This window comes from Leucopleurus acutus (genome assembly GCF_964270905.1).
Source record: "Leucopleurus acutus genome assembly, chromosome: 17".
Taxonomy (NCBI): Eukaryota; Metazoa; Chordata; class Mammalia; order Artiodactyla; family Delphinidae; genus Leucopleurus; species Leucopleurus acutus.
The window spans coordinates 48,719,257-48,736,423 of record NC_139159.1 but is presented as its reverse complement, the minus strand read 5'-3'; the positions used below and the strand labels follow the sequence as shown (position 1 = coordinate 48,736,423).

General features: G+C 41.3%; 1 protein-coding gene across 1 annotated transcript in view; it reads right to left on the bottom strand.

The window, feature by feature from the left end:
- Window positions 1–16,790, bottom strand: part of GRHL2 (grainyhead like transcription factor 2) — a gene marked incomplete at both ends in the record, with an annotated part of 113,404 nt that extends 96,614 nt beyond the window's left edge. Inside the window, 3 exons of the mRNA XM_082858802.1 lie at window positions 4,169–4,562; window positions 9,171–9,238; window positions 16,623–16,790. Coding sequence (XP_082714928.1) covers window positions 4,169–4,562; window positions 9,171–9,238; window positions 16,623–16,790 — 630 coding nt within the window. The remainder of the gene's footprint in view (window positions 1–4,168; window positions 4,563–9,170; window positions 9,239–16,622) is intronic.
- Window positions 16,791–17,167: the final 377 nt, after the last annotated feature.

Below are 17,167 nucleotides of genomic sequence, written 5' to 3'. Positions count from 1 at the left end.
GTGTATCAAATCACTGAGATCTGGTGTTCCTTCATTCATACAGTTAGACTTATGTTAGCTGACATACAAAATTGTAGTACAGAATAACAAATTGTTTCTTCTACTTTGATTCTTATGTTGACAATACATATGATTTTTCTATAAAAACTCTTTCTTGCATCTCTCAAGGTTTACATGTTTCCTAAAAGCATTCTAGGTGTTAATACTACCCTGTTTTATATTTATCAACTATACTCTGCTTATTAGCTGTGTGACCTTTGGCACGTTCATAACCTCTCTGAAGCTGTTTTTTCATCTGTAAAGTGGGAAGAGTAATACCTTCCTTGCAGAATTGTGGTATAGTAGATATTAGAAATAAAGTGTGTAAGCCACAGTGCCTGGCACACAGTAGTACTCAATAAATAGCAGCTATATAGATAGTAACCTTCTAGAGCGCAGAAACCAAGGCACACCTCCTGCCCTCTACTCCCACGTCTAGCACAGTGCCTAACACCCAGTATAAACAAATATTTACCAAATGTTACTATGAAGAGGACACAAAATAAAATATAAATCCAATTAGCTAAAATAAATTCATTAAAGAACTTTTTAATGCTACTAGCCTCAGTTGAACCAAACTGCTCCCTTCCCTGGTATCACTATACACACACACACACACACACACACACACACACACACAGAGAGAGAGAGAGAGAGAGAGAGAGAGAGAGAGAGAAGCAGCCATCTCTAATAGCAAATGAAACTTGCTAATTCAACAAGTAGTAGACATTTTAGTAGTTTGCCTAAAGGAAGTGCTAGGTTTTAGACAAATTTTCCTTAGTGAAATTTACTTGGTGAAATCACTCTGAGCTCACCTGATCTTATAACCAGTTGACAGTGCCATGGCTAACGATCATGATAAATCATTCCATTTAATTTACATCAGATTGAATTATAATATGCAATGTAAACACTGATTTCCAAGACTAGGAGAGCAGCTAAACCAAACTCGGTGGAAATAATTTTCACATTTAGTTTCTGGTAAGTTGCTTTCTCATCCACTTCAAAATAAAACCCCAAATACAATTGCGTCCTTTCATAAGCCTCTTTACCTACAACACAAACACAACTCATAACACATCCTCCAAGTAGCATGATGGTTCCGCTGACATTGGACCACATCCACGGACTCTTCTGTGACTAATGTAATATTTCTGCACTGTGTGAGAAAAACATTAGTAGCAACCCTTTAGTGAAAAAGTATGCACCTCACATTCCTACGTGGAATGACTTGCTTTTCTCTACAGAAGCACCCCTGACTGCTTGAGGGCAAATCAAATATTCAACAATACCAAAAACCCTATGAGATCCCTTGCTCAGTTTGGAAAACAAAAGCAGCAGCAGCAGCAGCAGCAGCAGCAGGTTGTTGACTCTTTGAAGCCACACCACACAGGACGCTAAAGGAGCAAACTTTAAGATAATATTTTTATTACAAGGACACTGAAGGTTTGATATAAAGCTACCAGAGCCCGAGAAATACGGAAGCCTGGTAAGGGCAGGGAATTTATTGTGTCTCACTCTGCTCATTCCCCAATTTCACAGAATGCAGTAGGCACTCAGGAATGACAGGCCAGGAAAAGAAGGGCTGCTAGTGTGACTTGTCTACTGTGAGGCCCTCCCAACGCTGCAGAGAGCTGGTTCCTTTTGTTCCTCTTATTCTCATATGAAAGATGAGAAATAACTAATGACGTAGACAAAGAATTCTCATTTAAGAGAACAAACACATTTAAGCAAGGCACTATGTTCAGTTATGGAGCTCCTAAGAACTGGAAGGTCCCACAGTGTCTCTGAGTGTAGAGGTAACGGCTAAGGACACTGGCCCTGGAGCCCGACAGCTTGTGGCAAGTCCCATCTCTGCCACTTACTACGGTGCGACCATGGGTGTTCTTATGCTTTCTGTGCCTTAGTATCTGCATTTGGAAAACACAGATGACAATAATAGTACCTCATAGGGCTTTTGTGAGGATTAGATGAGTATATATCACTTAGAATGATGCCCAGCACAAAGTAAGTGCTCATCAAATACTTATTATTTTAAAATATGATTATTTAGGGTTACAATTTCAGCCTCAGGTGGCTGAATTTTGTCCCATTGGCAACTAAATGGGTATCAGGCTGCAAGTATTTGGTATACTGCCACCACAGTCACTCCTCTTTAAGAAATAAGAAACCACAAGTTTTCTCCTTCTGCCATTGTCTTTTATTGACACAGGTGGAGTGCAAAATGAGATGTCAGTGACCATCGACTCAAATGTAAAGGCACTGCTCCTAAATGTTGAAGCAGCTGACCTGAACTAAAGACAAGAAGAAAAGCATTACATATTCTGGGTCAAAAACTGGAGAGGTGATCCACAATTATATCAGCAATTGTTGTTCTACAAAGATCCCAAGGCAATTAAATGGAAAGAATATTGTCTTTTCAACAAATGATGCTGGAACACTGGATATCAGTGTGGGAAAGGAATGGGACTCAACCCTTCTCTAACACCAGATATAAAAATTATCTCAAAGTGGATCATAAACCTACACGTAAGATGCAAAACTATTAAATGTCTAGAAAAAAACAAGAGAAATCTTTGTGACATTAGGTTAGGCCAAGACTTCTTAAACTGCACATCAAAAGCATAAACTCTAAGAGGAAAATATTGATTAACTGGACTTCATCAAGATTATATATTGTTGCTGTTTGAAAAACATAGTTAAGAAAATAAAGTGGCTATCAAGCTGCAAAACGTATAACTGATAAAGGGCTACACTATTTAAGGATCTCTTACAACTTAATAAAAGGAAGACAAATAACCCAATTTAAAAATTGGGCAAATTATTTGAACAGACATTTCACAAAAGAAGTTATAGGAATGGTCAGATAAACACATGAAATAATATTCAACATCACTAGACACCAGAGAAATGCAATTTTAAACCACAATGAGACACAATCACATATGCACCAAAACGACTACAGTTAAAAAGACGGACAATATCAAGTTTGGGCAAGGATACGGAAAAGGGGAACCCTCATGTATTGCTGGTGAGAATGAAAATGTTCCAGCCACCTTGAAACACTGTCAGCAGTGTTTCACATACATTTACCACATGACCCAGCAAGTACAGTCCTAGGTATTTACACAAGACAAATGAAAGCATCTGTCCACAGCAGCATTATTCATAATAGCCAAACCCTAGAAGCCAAAACCTAGAAACAACCAAAAGTCCACCAACTGGTGAATAAATTGTGATACATGCTTACCATGGAATACTACTCAGCAATTTTAGAAACAAATTATTAACACAAGCGATAACATAGATGAATCTCAAAAAGATTCTGCTAAATGACAGAAGACAACATACAAGACTCTATACTCTACCGTTCCATTTATATGAAATTTTAGAAAAAGCAGAAGTATAGTGACAGAAGGCAGATTAGTGTCTGCCATGAGCAAGAGGAGAGGGGAGGGCTTCAAATTCAAACTTTTAGGATGAGGAAACTTTCCACCGATTCTGATGTTGGTTACATCATTGTAAACAAGTAGCAAAATTTTCAAACGTGTGAATTTAAAACAAACAAGCAAGCAAAGATCATTGCTTCTGTAAGTTCTCTGGGCACACGAGAAGAATACATAGAATCTATTTGTAAGGTACAAAGTACACATACACGTACACACTTGGTTATTGATAATACCAATTCTTTCTTGAGTATTCAATCGGACAAGGTCTTTAAAGAGTTATATTGTTTTAAAAAGTGATGGGCAGGCAACATCTTTGGCTGCCATTTGGAAAGTTACAAACTAGAAGAGGTCAAAGTGAAAACTTTACAAAGTAGGAAATTTCCACGCAAACAGCCCTTTGTTCTTCAAAAATAGTTAATTTTAAGACTAAAACTAAAACCAGTCAAGGAATCTGTCATCTAAGAGGCAGGAAAACGGAAATATTCCTCCACACACCTAGGCCAATGGTCTAATAAAACCCGTTTATGAAGAAAGATGCAGGCATGTTTAAAAAAAACAACAAACAAAATCTTAAACTCACAGTTGAATTCACTCATCCCACTTAAAAAGCCAACAGAGAAAACAAGTTAGGTGGTTTTGGGTTTCAGTTCCAGCTGCTGATGTAAGAGCCAGGGACTCACCTCTGTGTTTCCGTCTTTGAAGCTCTCGCTGTAAGTACTGTCCGGGGTGCTGCGCTGATCATCCTTGAGGTAGGTGCTGTGGCTGGCCACGGACGGCACACCATACTGAGTCTGTTCAAAGATAACCACGCGTTGCTCTTCACCATCTCCCCGGGGATAGTGCACAGGTGGGGCCGTGAAAACCGGTGTGAAATCTTCGGCCTTCACCACTGTGATTCCCGCCATGGGGATGACGGCTGGGCTCTCAGAGACGTTCGTGCTATACTGTTCCCGTTTTGAATTCTCCAGGTGGTCTTGATTTAGGGAAAGGTTCACTGGAACAGTCTTTAGGACCTGCACTCGGTTTTCTCCTCCACTCAAACTACTCTGGGCTCCACTGGTGCCAAGACAGTTTCTGTGTGTTTAAACCCACACCCGCAACAGAACAGAATTAGAAACATCACCCTTCTGAAACTCCTAATAACTGATGTAAGCAAGAATCAGCGGAGGCTAATGCATTAGGGGGAAAGCTGATGGCAAACTTTACAATGGAATGCAAGGAATCTTTGTATCACTAGAAGGAGGACAACTAGACATATGTGCCTCCTGGTATCATGCAATGAGCCCCACCTAGAAAGTGCTATTGCCCGCCCCCCCCCCGAAACAGCTGACTCTAAATCAAGCAAGCCTTTACATCCAGCTTCCAGTTCTTAGGATATATGGGAGCTGGAAGGATAATTTAAACAACATGGAAAAGAAACAATCATACAAACCAGAATGTCACACATCTTACTGACCTGGTTTCTTCAATAAGTCAGAGGCATGAAAAAAGAAAGAAAAGTGGGAGACTTGTTCTAGGTTAAGAAACTTAAAAGACATAATCAAATAGGATTAGCAGATCTTGTCTGGATCCTGATCTAAAAAACCAAAAAGGCACTTAGGAGGCAGTGGGATTTTTGAGACAACTGAATATGAACTGAGAGGTAGCTGATGTGAAGGAAGTACTGTTAACTCACCTAGAGGTGATAATGATTTTGAGATTAGGTAATAAAATGTCTTTATTTAGAGATACAAATCATAAGTTGTTAGAGGTGAAATGACATAAAGTAAGCCAGGAACTTATTTTGAATACTATTGCAATAAAAATTTAAAAAGAAAGAAAGAAAGAAAGAAAAGGTCAAGTTTAAGTAGGTGTAACACAAAGTTATCAGTGCTGAACCCGGAGGATGGGACGGGTATCTGGGGGTTCATTATACCATCGTCTTTATTTATGGGTATGTTTGAAAGTTTCAGAAGAAAACATTTTAAGTAGCTTTTTTGAAAAAAGGTGGGAGCAGGACAATAAGTTAAAGGAAGAGAGTGGAAAGAATATTTTTCACTCTTCTGCAGGCTAAACTCCTTGCAGGAAAAACAATATGAGAGGGCTTCCCTGTTGGCGCAGTGGTTGGGAGTCCGCCTGCCGATGCAGGGGACACGGGTTCGTGCCCCGGTCCGGGAGGATCCCACATGCCGCAGAGCGGCTGGGCCCGTGAGCCATGGCCGCTGAGCCTGCGCGTCCGAAGCCTGTGCTCCACAACAGGAGAGGCCACAACAGTGAGAGGCCCGCGTACCGCAAAAAGAAAAATAATAATAATAATATAATGAGAATTTATCATTAGAATATTTTCACTAAATTGAGAAGTACCATCAGCTCGTTGATGTCCTTAGCACTGAATTACTTTCAGGGCTTAAGGAAGTGGTGTAACTGGGCTTACGTAAGACAAGATCTCTCAGATCTCAGACCTCCCGTGCTACAAAGAGAAAGGAAAGGATTCAGAAGATTAATTCTTGCCAGTATAAGATGAAATACTTTCATCTATACTATAGAGTTCTGGGAGAGAGCAGAAGCAAAGAGAAACTTCTTACGAAAAGAGCGTTATTGATAGCAAAATGATTTTACTAGCAAAGTCCTTGTGGTCGGTAAGATTTGAGGCCACCTCTTACTTATTTATAGATTATTCTGAATGACACAGAGAGAAAATGTACATTTTGCATGGAGCCCCGTCCCCAATGTCTGTTTTTTTAAAACTAGCATGTGCTTTCTGGGGCTTACAGCCATCTCTCATCGAGAGAAATATTTGAATAAAATTGGTTCTTCCAAGAATTGGGCTCTCGCGGCTCCTCTCTGTAAAGGAAATCCACTCGCCTCTGAGTTTGCCTCTCAAACAGGACTCGGTATTTTTAGCTTTGATTTTTCAAATAAAACTTCAAAGTGAAGCTTGAGGAAAGAATGGCTCCACATGAACAAAGCCAACAGAAAAATACCTGGACCTCTCTGAGTCGGTCACAGACCTGCAGAAATCATTCTAGAAACAAACGCTTTAAAGAATGAAATCGTGAGTCTATAAACATTCTGGCTTTAAGTAATAACCTGCTTTCATGGCTATATCAATACAATGAATCTGCATCTAAGACACAGTGAAAATTTAGAAATTATGTTCAATCTGAATCCAGTAAGCTGATGATGCCAAAACCCAGGCCACCCATTTATATCAGTATTCCCTAAACCTTATTGTTGAGAACATTGCATAGAATGTTAATATATGTTCCTCAAAGAAAGGAGACCATGATAAAATCAGTACTAAAAAAAAAAAATTGCCTAAACAAGACCACCCTGGTGGGTCACAGTCGTGAACACAGTAAAGGCCCCCAAGGGTTCCTCCACTTGTTTAATTGTAACCCAGAATTTCTCAAACTCATTTTATCCGGGACCCTTCTGTGGAGGAGTAACTACTAATACTTGTGGGTAATGTCCTGCAAGTTGGGTGTAGGACGGTTGGTCTACGTTCATTAGCTACCAAAGCAATTATCCACTTTCAGCACTTCTGGGCTTTGCACAAGCACGGTCTTATTGGCTTTGCCAAAATATTCAAAATTAATCAACTCCTCTACAGTTAGAGTCTACTTCAGTCCAAATTTCTTAAGTCTTTAATTCATGCAAAACACTTGGATTCTAAACAAGAAACACACGTCAAAATATTTTTGGTGTGCTTATCAACAAATAAATAAGCAAACTAATAGAGTTGTGCAAATCTAGTTGAATCGGCACTACCATGAGACACGGGAACAACACCATCCTATAATGTGTAACTGTGCCTCTATAGAATAGCACCCACTTTAAAAGCTGATGCCAGAGAACTCTGGAAGTCATCCAAAAAATGGGTGATCAGAACAAAGTAAGAATTATTGTGAGCTATACTGACTCACCTGCAATAGAATTCAAAATTGAACCAAACATTATAATGTGAGAAAAAAATGCAAGGCTAAGAATGGTTAATTGAAATACACTTTTAAAAAATTGGGGGTCATGACATTGAGATTACTTTTCAAAGTGGCGACTTCTGTATGCAAACATTTATAATGATATCATGTCAGCACATGGCACCTTAATTCATGAGTACATTGCAGACCAAATGATATCCTTCCAAATTACATTCAACCGGAAGTCTACTAAGTCATAATCAGTCCATACAAGGTGGTTTGTCTATACCTCACTGCCAGTTTTTTTTTAAGGCACTCCATTGATATCACAAAAATGGCCTTTAAAATACAATGAGTGGCTATCAGTCTTTAATGTTCTTCTAGAAGATACTTTACCAAAACATGGGCTCTTTTGTCTACTATGATACATACAGAGCACACATCTTAGATTCGTTCCCCTCCCCACCTCCACCCCCCGCGCCTCCCCCAACTTTTCTGTGATTACTGGTATAGGTCTTAGGAGACAGCACTTGCTTAGCCTAATAAATGCTGGCTGGATGGAGGAAAAGTTATAGGACCTGAAGAGCATCAGCCTCTTTCTCCCTGTCATCACTGCTACTCACTAGTGCCCAGGGCCCCAAAGCAGCATAGAGCATCAGAAGATCCCTGTGGAACCACACATCAGATGCAGACAGCCTTGATCTTCTGCTGGGGATGTGCCTTAGAGGTGATACACAGCACAGGGCCACTGATTGGCGGGGTGGCCCCCACTGCTAGTCGTATGACAAGATCACAATGTCACAAGCAGTTCCTATCAAGGCCAGGAAAGATTCTGACATGTGTTTTAGCAGGAGACTTCATTTCTCCTGGCTTCATGTTTCCAAGTGGAAAACCCCCCAGCAGAAAAGCACTGTGGCTTCTCCGTCCCTCCGCAAGGGAAGAGATGTATTTGATTGGTGAGTTTGGGAGAAGCAGCTGAGCAAGGTGGTTCAGACCCTCGTGGTTCCCTCTTTATGTCTGGATCATCTTGGCCAAAGAAAGGGGACACTCCAGTCACCGCGGCCATGCCATCAGTGGCCTGTCCCTTCAGGGAGGCCTGAAGTCCTGCTTGGGACTGGATGAATAGACATATCTAAGTCAGGACTGAAATGTTACAAATTGCTGGTTCAAAATCACATTCTCTAATTAGCTTCATCAGAAGTAAAATTGAGGTTTTTTCCTTTTTAATTTCAATCTGTTTCTTGTTTTTCAACTGGTTCTTAATTCAGGATTGAAGGAAAGGAGTATGACCTATGGTCTCCTAACATCTTTCCTGCCCCTGCACCCCAACAGTGTCCTCTGCTACCCACGGCTCCCTACCAGCTCCTCCCTGAACTGAGATCAGCCTGGCCTCCTTCCTCTCCCCCTTATCAAAGATGATCTTCAAATGTCTCACTCCCTCAAGGGCCTCATCGCAGTCATACAGCCATCGGACGGACAGAAAAGTTCACGCCAGCAGTAGGCTATCTTGCCTGTATATCACCTCTAACTCTTGGGATCTGCAGCCTCCTTGGAAGATACTGAATGCCCTTTGCAGAATTGCAAAACCAAAAAATACAATTTTCCCTCCCGCCTGAGAGATCCAGTTTTGTTCCAGACTCCAAAAACAGGTAGCAGACATGAAGCTTCTTGACTCCCATATCCTCTCAAGAACAAAAGTTATAGTTTAATACTATTGTTTTCAAAAAACATAGAAAAACAGTTATCTGGGGAGTCAGGCATATTCCTGTATATATTATCATACCTTTTATCCTGGTCTTCTTGGCTGTCACTTGCTTTGCTTACAGACAGCAGCCTCTTGTCTCGAGGAACCTGAAAACATCACCAACCATCAGTCAGACTTATGTAGATGCAGAGCTTGACACCAGCATAAGCAAAGAAAAGGAAATGGAACATTCTCCAGAGAACGGTGGCAAATTTGCAATGGCCAGGAGATGGTTAAAGGTAACCAGCCTGACTGGCAATGCCAGTAGACCGGATACAAAAGGGTGATGATCAACGTAGGGCCACCGCAATCCTGATTCTGCTGTGCCCTGCTGACACTGGCAACTCTCTCTCGCTGGACCTGAGCACCTTCTGAGCCCTCCCCACCTCGGCTGGGAGTGGATGAGGGGAAAGGGTAAGAGGATCTGTGCTCTGGAGCAGACAGAAAACATCTTGGAGCTACAACAGGTATCCCGTTAAAGAACAGGGACTGACCCTCCACTCTGATGAGGGACTCCAGGTGCTGACATGCAGGGGGGCAAACTGGGTAGGGGGCTGCACTGTCCAGTGAGGGAGCACCATCTAATACCTGAGCCAGCCTTCACCTACCCTCCCTAGCTCTCGAACGGGCTCCCACCCTGCTTCTTCTAATGCACTTTTATTATTGACTTCACAACCACAATGCCAACATATTACCTGAAAGATTACTGAGAAAGTGCTACTTGAGAGAAGGGATCCCCCTACCAGCTGTGTTCCTGAACATCATCTGACCGCCCTACCGCATGAAGGATCGCTTACCTATCTCTACCATAGTTCTCGAACACATGAATGGTGGGTTTAGATTGGTTTGGCTGGTTGGATGTTTTGGATTTTTTGTTTTCGTTTTTGATTTTGTTTTTTCCTAAATCTCCAGATCTTCCTTCTAGCCAAACACCTTTGCACTCAAAACACAGCCTTCACTATTTTGACATAAGAGAGCGTTTATGAGAAGCATCTCTCTTCTGGATTCCGGACTAGCAATCCTCATGGATGGTTCCCACTCACCTGAATATGTATGCAAGCCCAGCTAGCTGGGCAAGGGAGGCAACATAGCAGGGTGGCTAAGAGTCCAGGCCTAGACCTGATTGTTTGGGTTCAAATCTCAGCTCTACCACTTACTAATTCTGCCTCAGTTTCCTCAGCTGTCAAACAGGCATAATGGTAGTCCTATACCTCACAGGGTGTTTAGTAAAATTAAATGAGTTAATTTTTTTAAAGCACTTAGAGTGTCTGGGAATTTATAAGCACTGGTTAAATAAAAATAAAGTAAATCAATTGTCCTTCACTCACATGTCAATGATGAGGGTCTACAATGTAGGAGGCATTACTAAGTGCTAGACAGAAATGAAATAAAACATAGCTCCTATCATCTACTGAAAACGACAGATAAACATAAAATTTTAATAGCCAGCACACCCATGTTCATAGCAGCATTATTCACAATAGCCAAAAAGTGGAAATGACCCAAATGTCCATCCATCTACAGATGAATGGATAAACAAAATGTGACATATACATACAATGGGATATTATTCAGCCTTAAAGATGAAATTCTGATACATGCTATAATATGGATGACGCTTGAAGACATTACACTAAATCCCGTGTGACTCAAATCCATCAACTTCCCTGTGGATGCCTGCCTCCTGGTTCAGCCCCCGACATCTCTTACCTGAGCTACGGCACCAGCCTAACTGGTCTCTCCTCTCCTTCACTTAACCCCTGCAAATCCATTTGGGATCCATTAAGAAGATCCAGAGTGATCTTTCAGTCTGACCCCACTATGCTCTTACTTAAAACTCTTTAATGCTTCCCGTTATTCTCAGGAACATGGCCTCCAAAAACTCTTCTGCCTCAACTTGGGCCACCCCCATCACTGCTGTGTGTACAGCCACACAGCATCTCTGACCATGCAATGCTCCTTCTTGCAGCAGAGCCATCACACAGTCCCCTGCCCCACCCTACCCATGCCTTCTCTAAGCTAACTTGTGAGCTTACTTCGAGAACCATCTAAATGTTCATATCCAAGATTAGACTACAATCTCCACGAGTGTCCACCTTGTGCATGGTTATGTCCCAAGCGCCTGGAATGTAGCAGGCCCTCACTAAATTCTTGTTGAAAGATGAAAGGATGACTGAATCAATCAAAATGGCCTGCAAAAAGTAGAATCAAAGAAATAGGAGAAATAGGGATTCCAAACACTAAAACGTTTTAGTAACTCCCAAAGACTCCTGGAAGTGAACATTAGTGTTGCTAAGATGCACTGATGCCAGCTCTGGGCAGCCTGCTCAGTCTACAGTACTGGGCACAATGTGACAAAGGGAAACCTTTGGGTTTGCTCCCATCTGGGCCAGGCTGAACCATGTTTACCTTTGGCTTCCCAAAGACTGTCCTTAGAGAAACTGAGACCTCTGAACTCAGGCCCCGTTCTCAAGTCTAGACCCACAATACTGTCTATCAGACATCCCTACCTAGACATCCTACAAGCGCATCAAACTCAACATACAATTATCCTTTTCCCCAAAGCCCTTCTTCTGTACTCCGCCTTCATTAATCTGAGAGTCAGCTTAGATATTATGACCCTAATTATAGGGTTCTCCCACCAAATCTCACACACACACACACACACACACACACACAATCAGTTGCCAGCTTTTTTTTTTTTTTGCGGTACACGGGCCTCTCACTGCTGTGGCCTCTCCCGTTGTGGAGCACAGGCTCCGGACGCACAGGCTCAGCGGCCATGGCTCACGGGCCCAGCCGCTCCGCGGCATGTGGGATCTTCCCGGACAGGGGCACAAACCCGCGTCCCCTGCATCGGCAGGCAGACTCTCAACCACTGCGCCACCAGGGAAGCCCCAGTTGCCAGCTTTTATTCAAACAAATACTCAGTGATTTCTTGAACATACTGCTTTGTCTCTATGCAGTATGGCTGACTAAACAGAGCGGCTGATTCAGAGAGAACCTCACAAATGCTGACCCAGGAACAGCTACCATCATGTCTTACTTTAGGGCTTCATCATTTTTTATCTGGACTATTGCAACGAACTGTTCACTGGATTCTCTGCTCATAACCCACCTCCCTGCTGCTGCTGCTGTAATATGTATAAATCATTTCTCCAATCTACCAGGCTTATGTTCAAAATCGTTCAGCGATGGAGAAAATGATGCCAAATAATATGACAGAAAAACTACAGGCAATTTCACTTTCTTCTTTAAGCTTCCCTGAATTTTCTATAATGTATATGTATAAGCCAAAAATAAAAAGCTGATTTCAGCAGCTTATGAATATTTCAACAGCTTATGAATATTTATTAAATCACTTATTCACTCATTCATCTAGATATTGTGAATTTAAATCATTAAAATACATAAAAAACAGGACTTCCCTGGTGGCACAGTGGTTACGAATCCATCTGCCAATGCAGGGGACATGAGTTCAAGCCCTGGTCCAGGAAGATCCCGCATGCCTCAGAGCAGCTAAGCCTGTGCATCACAACTACTGATCCTGTGCTCTAGAGCCCGTGAACCATAACTGCTGAGCCCGCGTGCCACAACTACTGAAGCCCGTGCTCCACAACAAGAGAAGCCACAGCAATGAGAAGCCCGTGCACCGCAACAAAGAGTAGCCCCCGCTCGCCGCAACTAGAGAAAGTCTTTGCCTGCCGATGCAGGGGACGCGTGCCGTGGAGCGGCTAGGCCCGTGAGCCATAGCTGCTGGGCCTGCGCGTCCGGAGCCTGTGCTCCACAACGGGAGAGTCCGCAACAGTGAGAGGCCCGTGTACCGCAAAAAAAAAAAAAAAAAAAAAAAAATTCAGGTGTCCAACATAGAGTTTCCCAATTTTTATAGGTTACATTCCATTTATAGTTATTATAAAATATTGGCTATATTCCCTGCATTGTACAATATATCCTTGTAACTTATTTATTTCATACGTAGTAGCTTGTACCTCTTAATCCCCTCCCCCTATCTTGCCCCTCCCCCCCTCCCCTCTCTCCATTGGTAGCCACTAGTTTGTTCTCTACATATTTAAGTCTGTTTCTGTTTTGTTATATTGACTAGTTTGTTTTCATTTTTTAGATTCCACATATAAGTAATATCATACAGTGTTTGTCTTTCTCTGACATTTCACTTAGCATAATACCCTCCAAGTCCATCCATGATGTTGCAGGTGACAAAATTTCACTCTTTTTTATGGCTGAGTACTACTCTATTGTATTTATATACCTCATCTTTATCCATTTGTCAGCTGATGGACACTTGGGTTGCTTCCATATCTTGGCTATTGTAAATAGTGCTGCTATGAACACTGGGGTGGATGTATCTTTTCAAATTAGTGTTTTCCTTTTTTTCAGATATATATCCGGGAGTGGAACCTCTGGGTCCTATGGTGGTTCTATTTTTAGTTTTTTGAGAAACTGCCATGCTGTCTTCCATAGTGGATACACCAGTTTACATTCCCGTCAACAGTATAAAGGGTTCCTTTTTCTCTGCATCCTCAAATTGAGTTTTATGTAAACTCTCTGCTCTGCATTACAAAATATTTACAGAAAGCAGTATGTCAACTTTCCTCTACATCTTAAAAACGTGCAAGAGGAGAGGTAATCCAGGTACCATACTTACTAATACTTTATCCTCTGAACCTGTGGGAAATAAAATACATTGCTTTCCTAAATTACTAATGATTTTTGTTTCAAGGTGTGTTTCTCTTTTTCATTACTATAAAAGAATTGCCATCTAATACAGATGCCTGAAATTATACCCATTTCACAGTAGTAAAATCTACTTTTAAAAAATAAGAAAAATATATTTTTTCAAAGTGTATCTTAATGTATTTCTTCAAAGTCTTATAAAAGCATTAACTAACGTATTTGTTTAACACAGTTATAAAAGTTACCAAAAAATGTAGTAATGACCCAAGTGATTAAATCAGGGTCACTTTAATATGTTACTAGATTTTAAAGATTGATAAAGGTATCAATTTTTCACAGCAGGGGAAGGAGAAGAGGGGACGAAGTGAGAGAGTAGCATTGACATATACACACTACCAAATGTAAAATGGATGGCTAGTGGGAAGCTGCTGCATAGCACAGGGAGATCAGCTCGATGCTTTGTGACGACCTTGAGGGGTGGGATAGGCAGGGTGGGAGGGAGGCTCAAGAGGGAGGGGATATGGGGATAGATGTATACATATAGCTGATTCACTTTGTTGTAGAGCAGAAACTAACACAACACTGTAAAGCAACTATACTCCAATAAAGATATTTTTTTTAAAGGTGTCAAGTTTTAACTATTTTTTATAATAAAGGAAAATTGCTTTGTGATTCCTTTCTAGGGATGAGACCATTCCTGAACATTACATATTAACACAAAAGTCCAATAGAGCTGAACCCTCAAGAAGTAGCCTATAACATGAAGCGGTCTAACATGGTTAAGTTCTGTGTTTCTATACCATCCTCAATACATTCTGAAAATTCTGACTCCAAAACGTTTAGAATTCATCCTTGTGTTTTTCAAATAAGCTCCTTAGTCAAAAAGGATTAAAATATATAAAACAACCACAAACAAAGAAAACAAGAAAGGAAAGCCTGCCAAGAAACCATCTTTGTTTTTAGGCCTGTTTTTTTTTCAGGCGATTCCTGTTCATTGTAGGAAACTGCCCTGCTTACATGGAATGGAGGTCAGACCCTAAAATATCCTTTCATCTGGACCCCAATTCCCAAAGTTAAAGCCCTTTCTTGCTATGTCAGGAGAGGTGTTGGGAGTTGTACAGCTTCACAAGAGAGCTGTCGAAATCGGCCAACTCCAGCTCCGTTGGTAAAGGGGAAAAAAATCACCCTAGACTGGCATGACCAGTGGAATGCCTTTCCCATATTTCTCCAGCACTTTCCAACCATAAAAAATGCATTTATTTGAGTTAATAATATCCTCATTTAAAGTAGCCTGGATGGGCCAACCTATCAGTTACTCATACCTCGTGTTTCATCTTAAATAAGCACAACTTGGCTTGGCTTTCATTCTTCTCCCCATGGAGGGAGCCCTCCTGAGTGATTTAATAGAGAAAATGGAAAGAAGCTGGAAAAGGAACGAGTAATTTTAGAGAATTTTGGTGAAAGAAATAGGCCCGGGGGCAGTGCCAGAGTCAATGGTGGTGGCAGATCGTTGTAAAGCACAAAAACCCTGGTTTAGGAGAGACCCAGGGGACCACACAACTTGCAGAAGTGAGACCACTGGGAGGAATCAGGGACTGGGAAGCAGGGAGGAAACAGGAAGCTGAGACTGGTGCTTACTGAAAGAAAAATGATTCCTCTTGGGTGATTTTCTCATGATGGAGGGAGAGGGGAAGAGGGGGGTTTAGTTCTTATTCTAAAATAAAGAGTTCACTAAACACGGCCATTCTCACCTTCGTGCCAATAGCATGTAAGCCCACAGTGTTTACAATCAAGTCAGGCAATAAATATCCTCCTTCAGTAAATACCTGTTGATTTTTTACACTTCATTGGTTCTAAGGGAGCAGGTCATACCAGATACAGTCCTTTATAGTTGAGGCAGACCATTGTTTGTTGTTCGATTTCCTGAAATACTCCTGCTTTGAAAGTAACTATGGCAGGTATTTTTGTAATGCAAGCGAATTACATTCACTTTGTTTTAAGGGTTTTTCAAAATAATTATTGAGTTTCTCAAAATAAATATTTTCAAAATAAATATTCAAAATAAATATTGAAACAAATGGAGACAGATTTTGGAATTGCTGCAAAAGCCTACCACTAAAGTATTCATTGGTGTATTCCTTACAAAACCGAAAAATCTAGAAACCCTGATGTTTCTTATAAAATGGAAAATCTAAAACCAACCTAGAGAGTTCCCTGGTGGTCCAGTGGTTAGGACTCGGTGTTTTCGCTTCTGTTTTCACTGCCGAGGGCCAGGGTTCAATCCCTGGTCGGGGAACTAAGATCCTGCAAGCTTGTGGCACAGCCAAAAAATTAAATGAAAAAAAAATTTTTTTAAAGGTTCTCATTACTTAATTAAAAAATAAAATAAGATAAAAGCAACCTAAATGCCCCAAAACGGAGCAATGACTAAATTATGGTACAGCCACACAATGCAATATTCTTTATTCACCAAAAATCATAAAGTAAAAATGGCAACAAAGAAGGATTTGCAATATGATATGAAGTAGAAATTAAACGTAGGTAATATGTATGCTTGTAAACAGAGGGCACAGAAATAATCATCCTAAAATGGAAACTCCCTCGGGGTGGGGGGTAAAGTTGTGCTTTATAGATGGGAAAGCAGAGACGCAATGAGAACAGGAAGAGGCTGAATTCCAGAGCGAGTGTGGCAATGCCATTCATTCTCTGGCCTGGGATGAAGAATCTGGCCCCTCTGCCCACTAGAGAGGGGAGGCCCTGGAGGCAGAAAGTGGAGGGAGGCGGGGCTTCAGGTCCTACCTTGTAATAGTCATACAGCAGGCCAAGGGCGGCAGCACTGTCCTCATCACCATTGATGCTCATCATCGCCTTGGTGGCCGCCGTCAGGGGGTTCTCCAAATACGACTTCCAGGCTTCATCCTCACTGGTGTAGGCTCTTCGGGTATTAAATGGAGGGTCACTGGGCATGGGCACTAAGGCCACCAGTCGTTTATTACTGTGAAAGCAAGAAAAACACGAGGTGCATTATCAAAGAAGTATTCCTTTGATATCCGCTAAAAAATACACATTATTTGGTTAATTTGTACTTCCCCAGAATGGAAGAGAGGGCAGATTAAGACTAAAGTGACTGCCCCACTGCATTGATAAAGCCACTGCTTTATTTCTCTACTGCCCATGAGAAGTAATAATGGTCTTTCAAAGGTAGTACAGAAGTAGTGTAAGTTGGTTTCCTTCACACTTGGCTTTTCACATCCAATCACTTCAGAAGCCAAATCATTTTCTTTGATTATTCTTCATTAGTGAATAATAAAATGAAAAACTGAGAGGGAACAGGTTTCATTTAA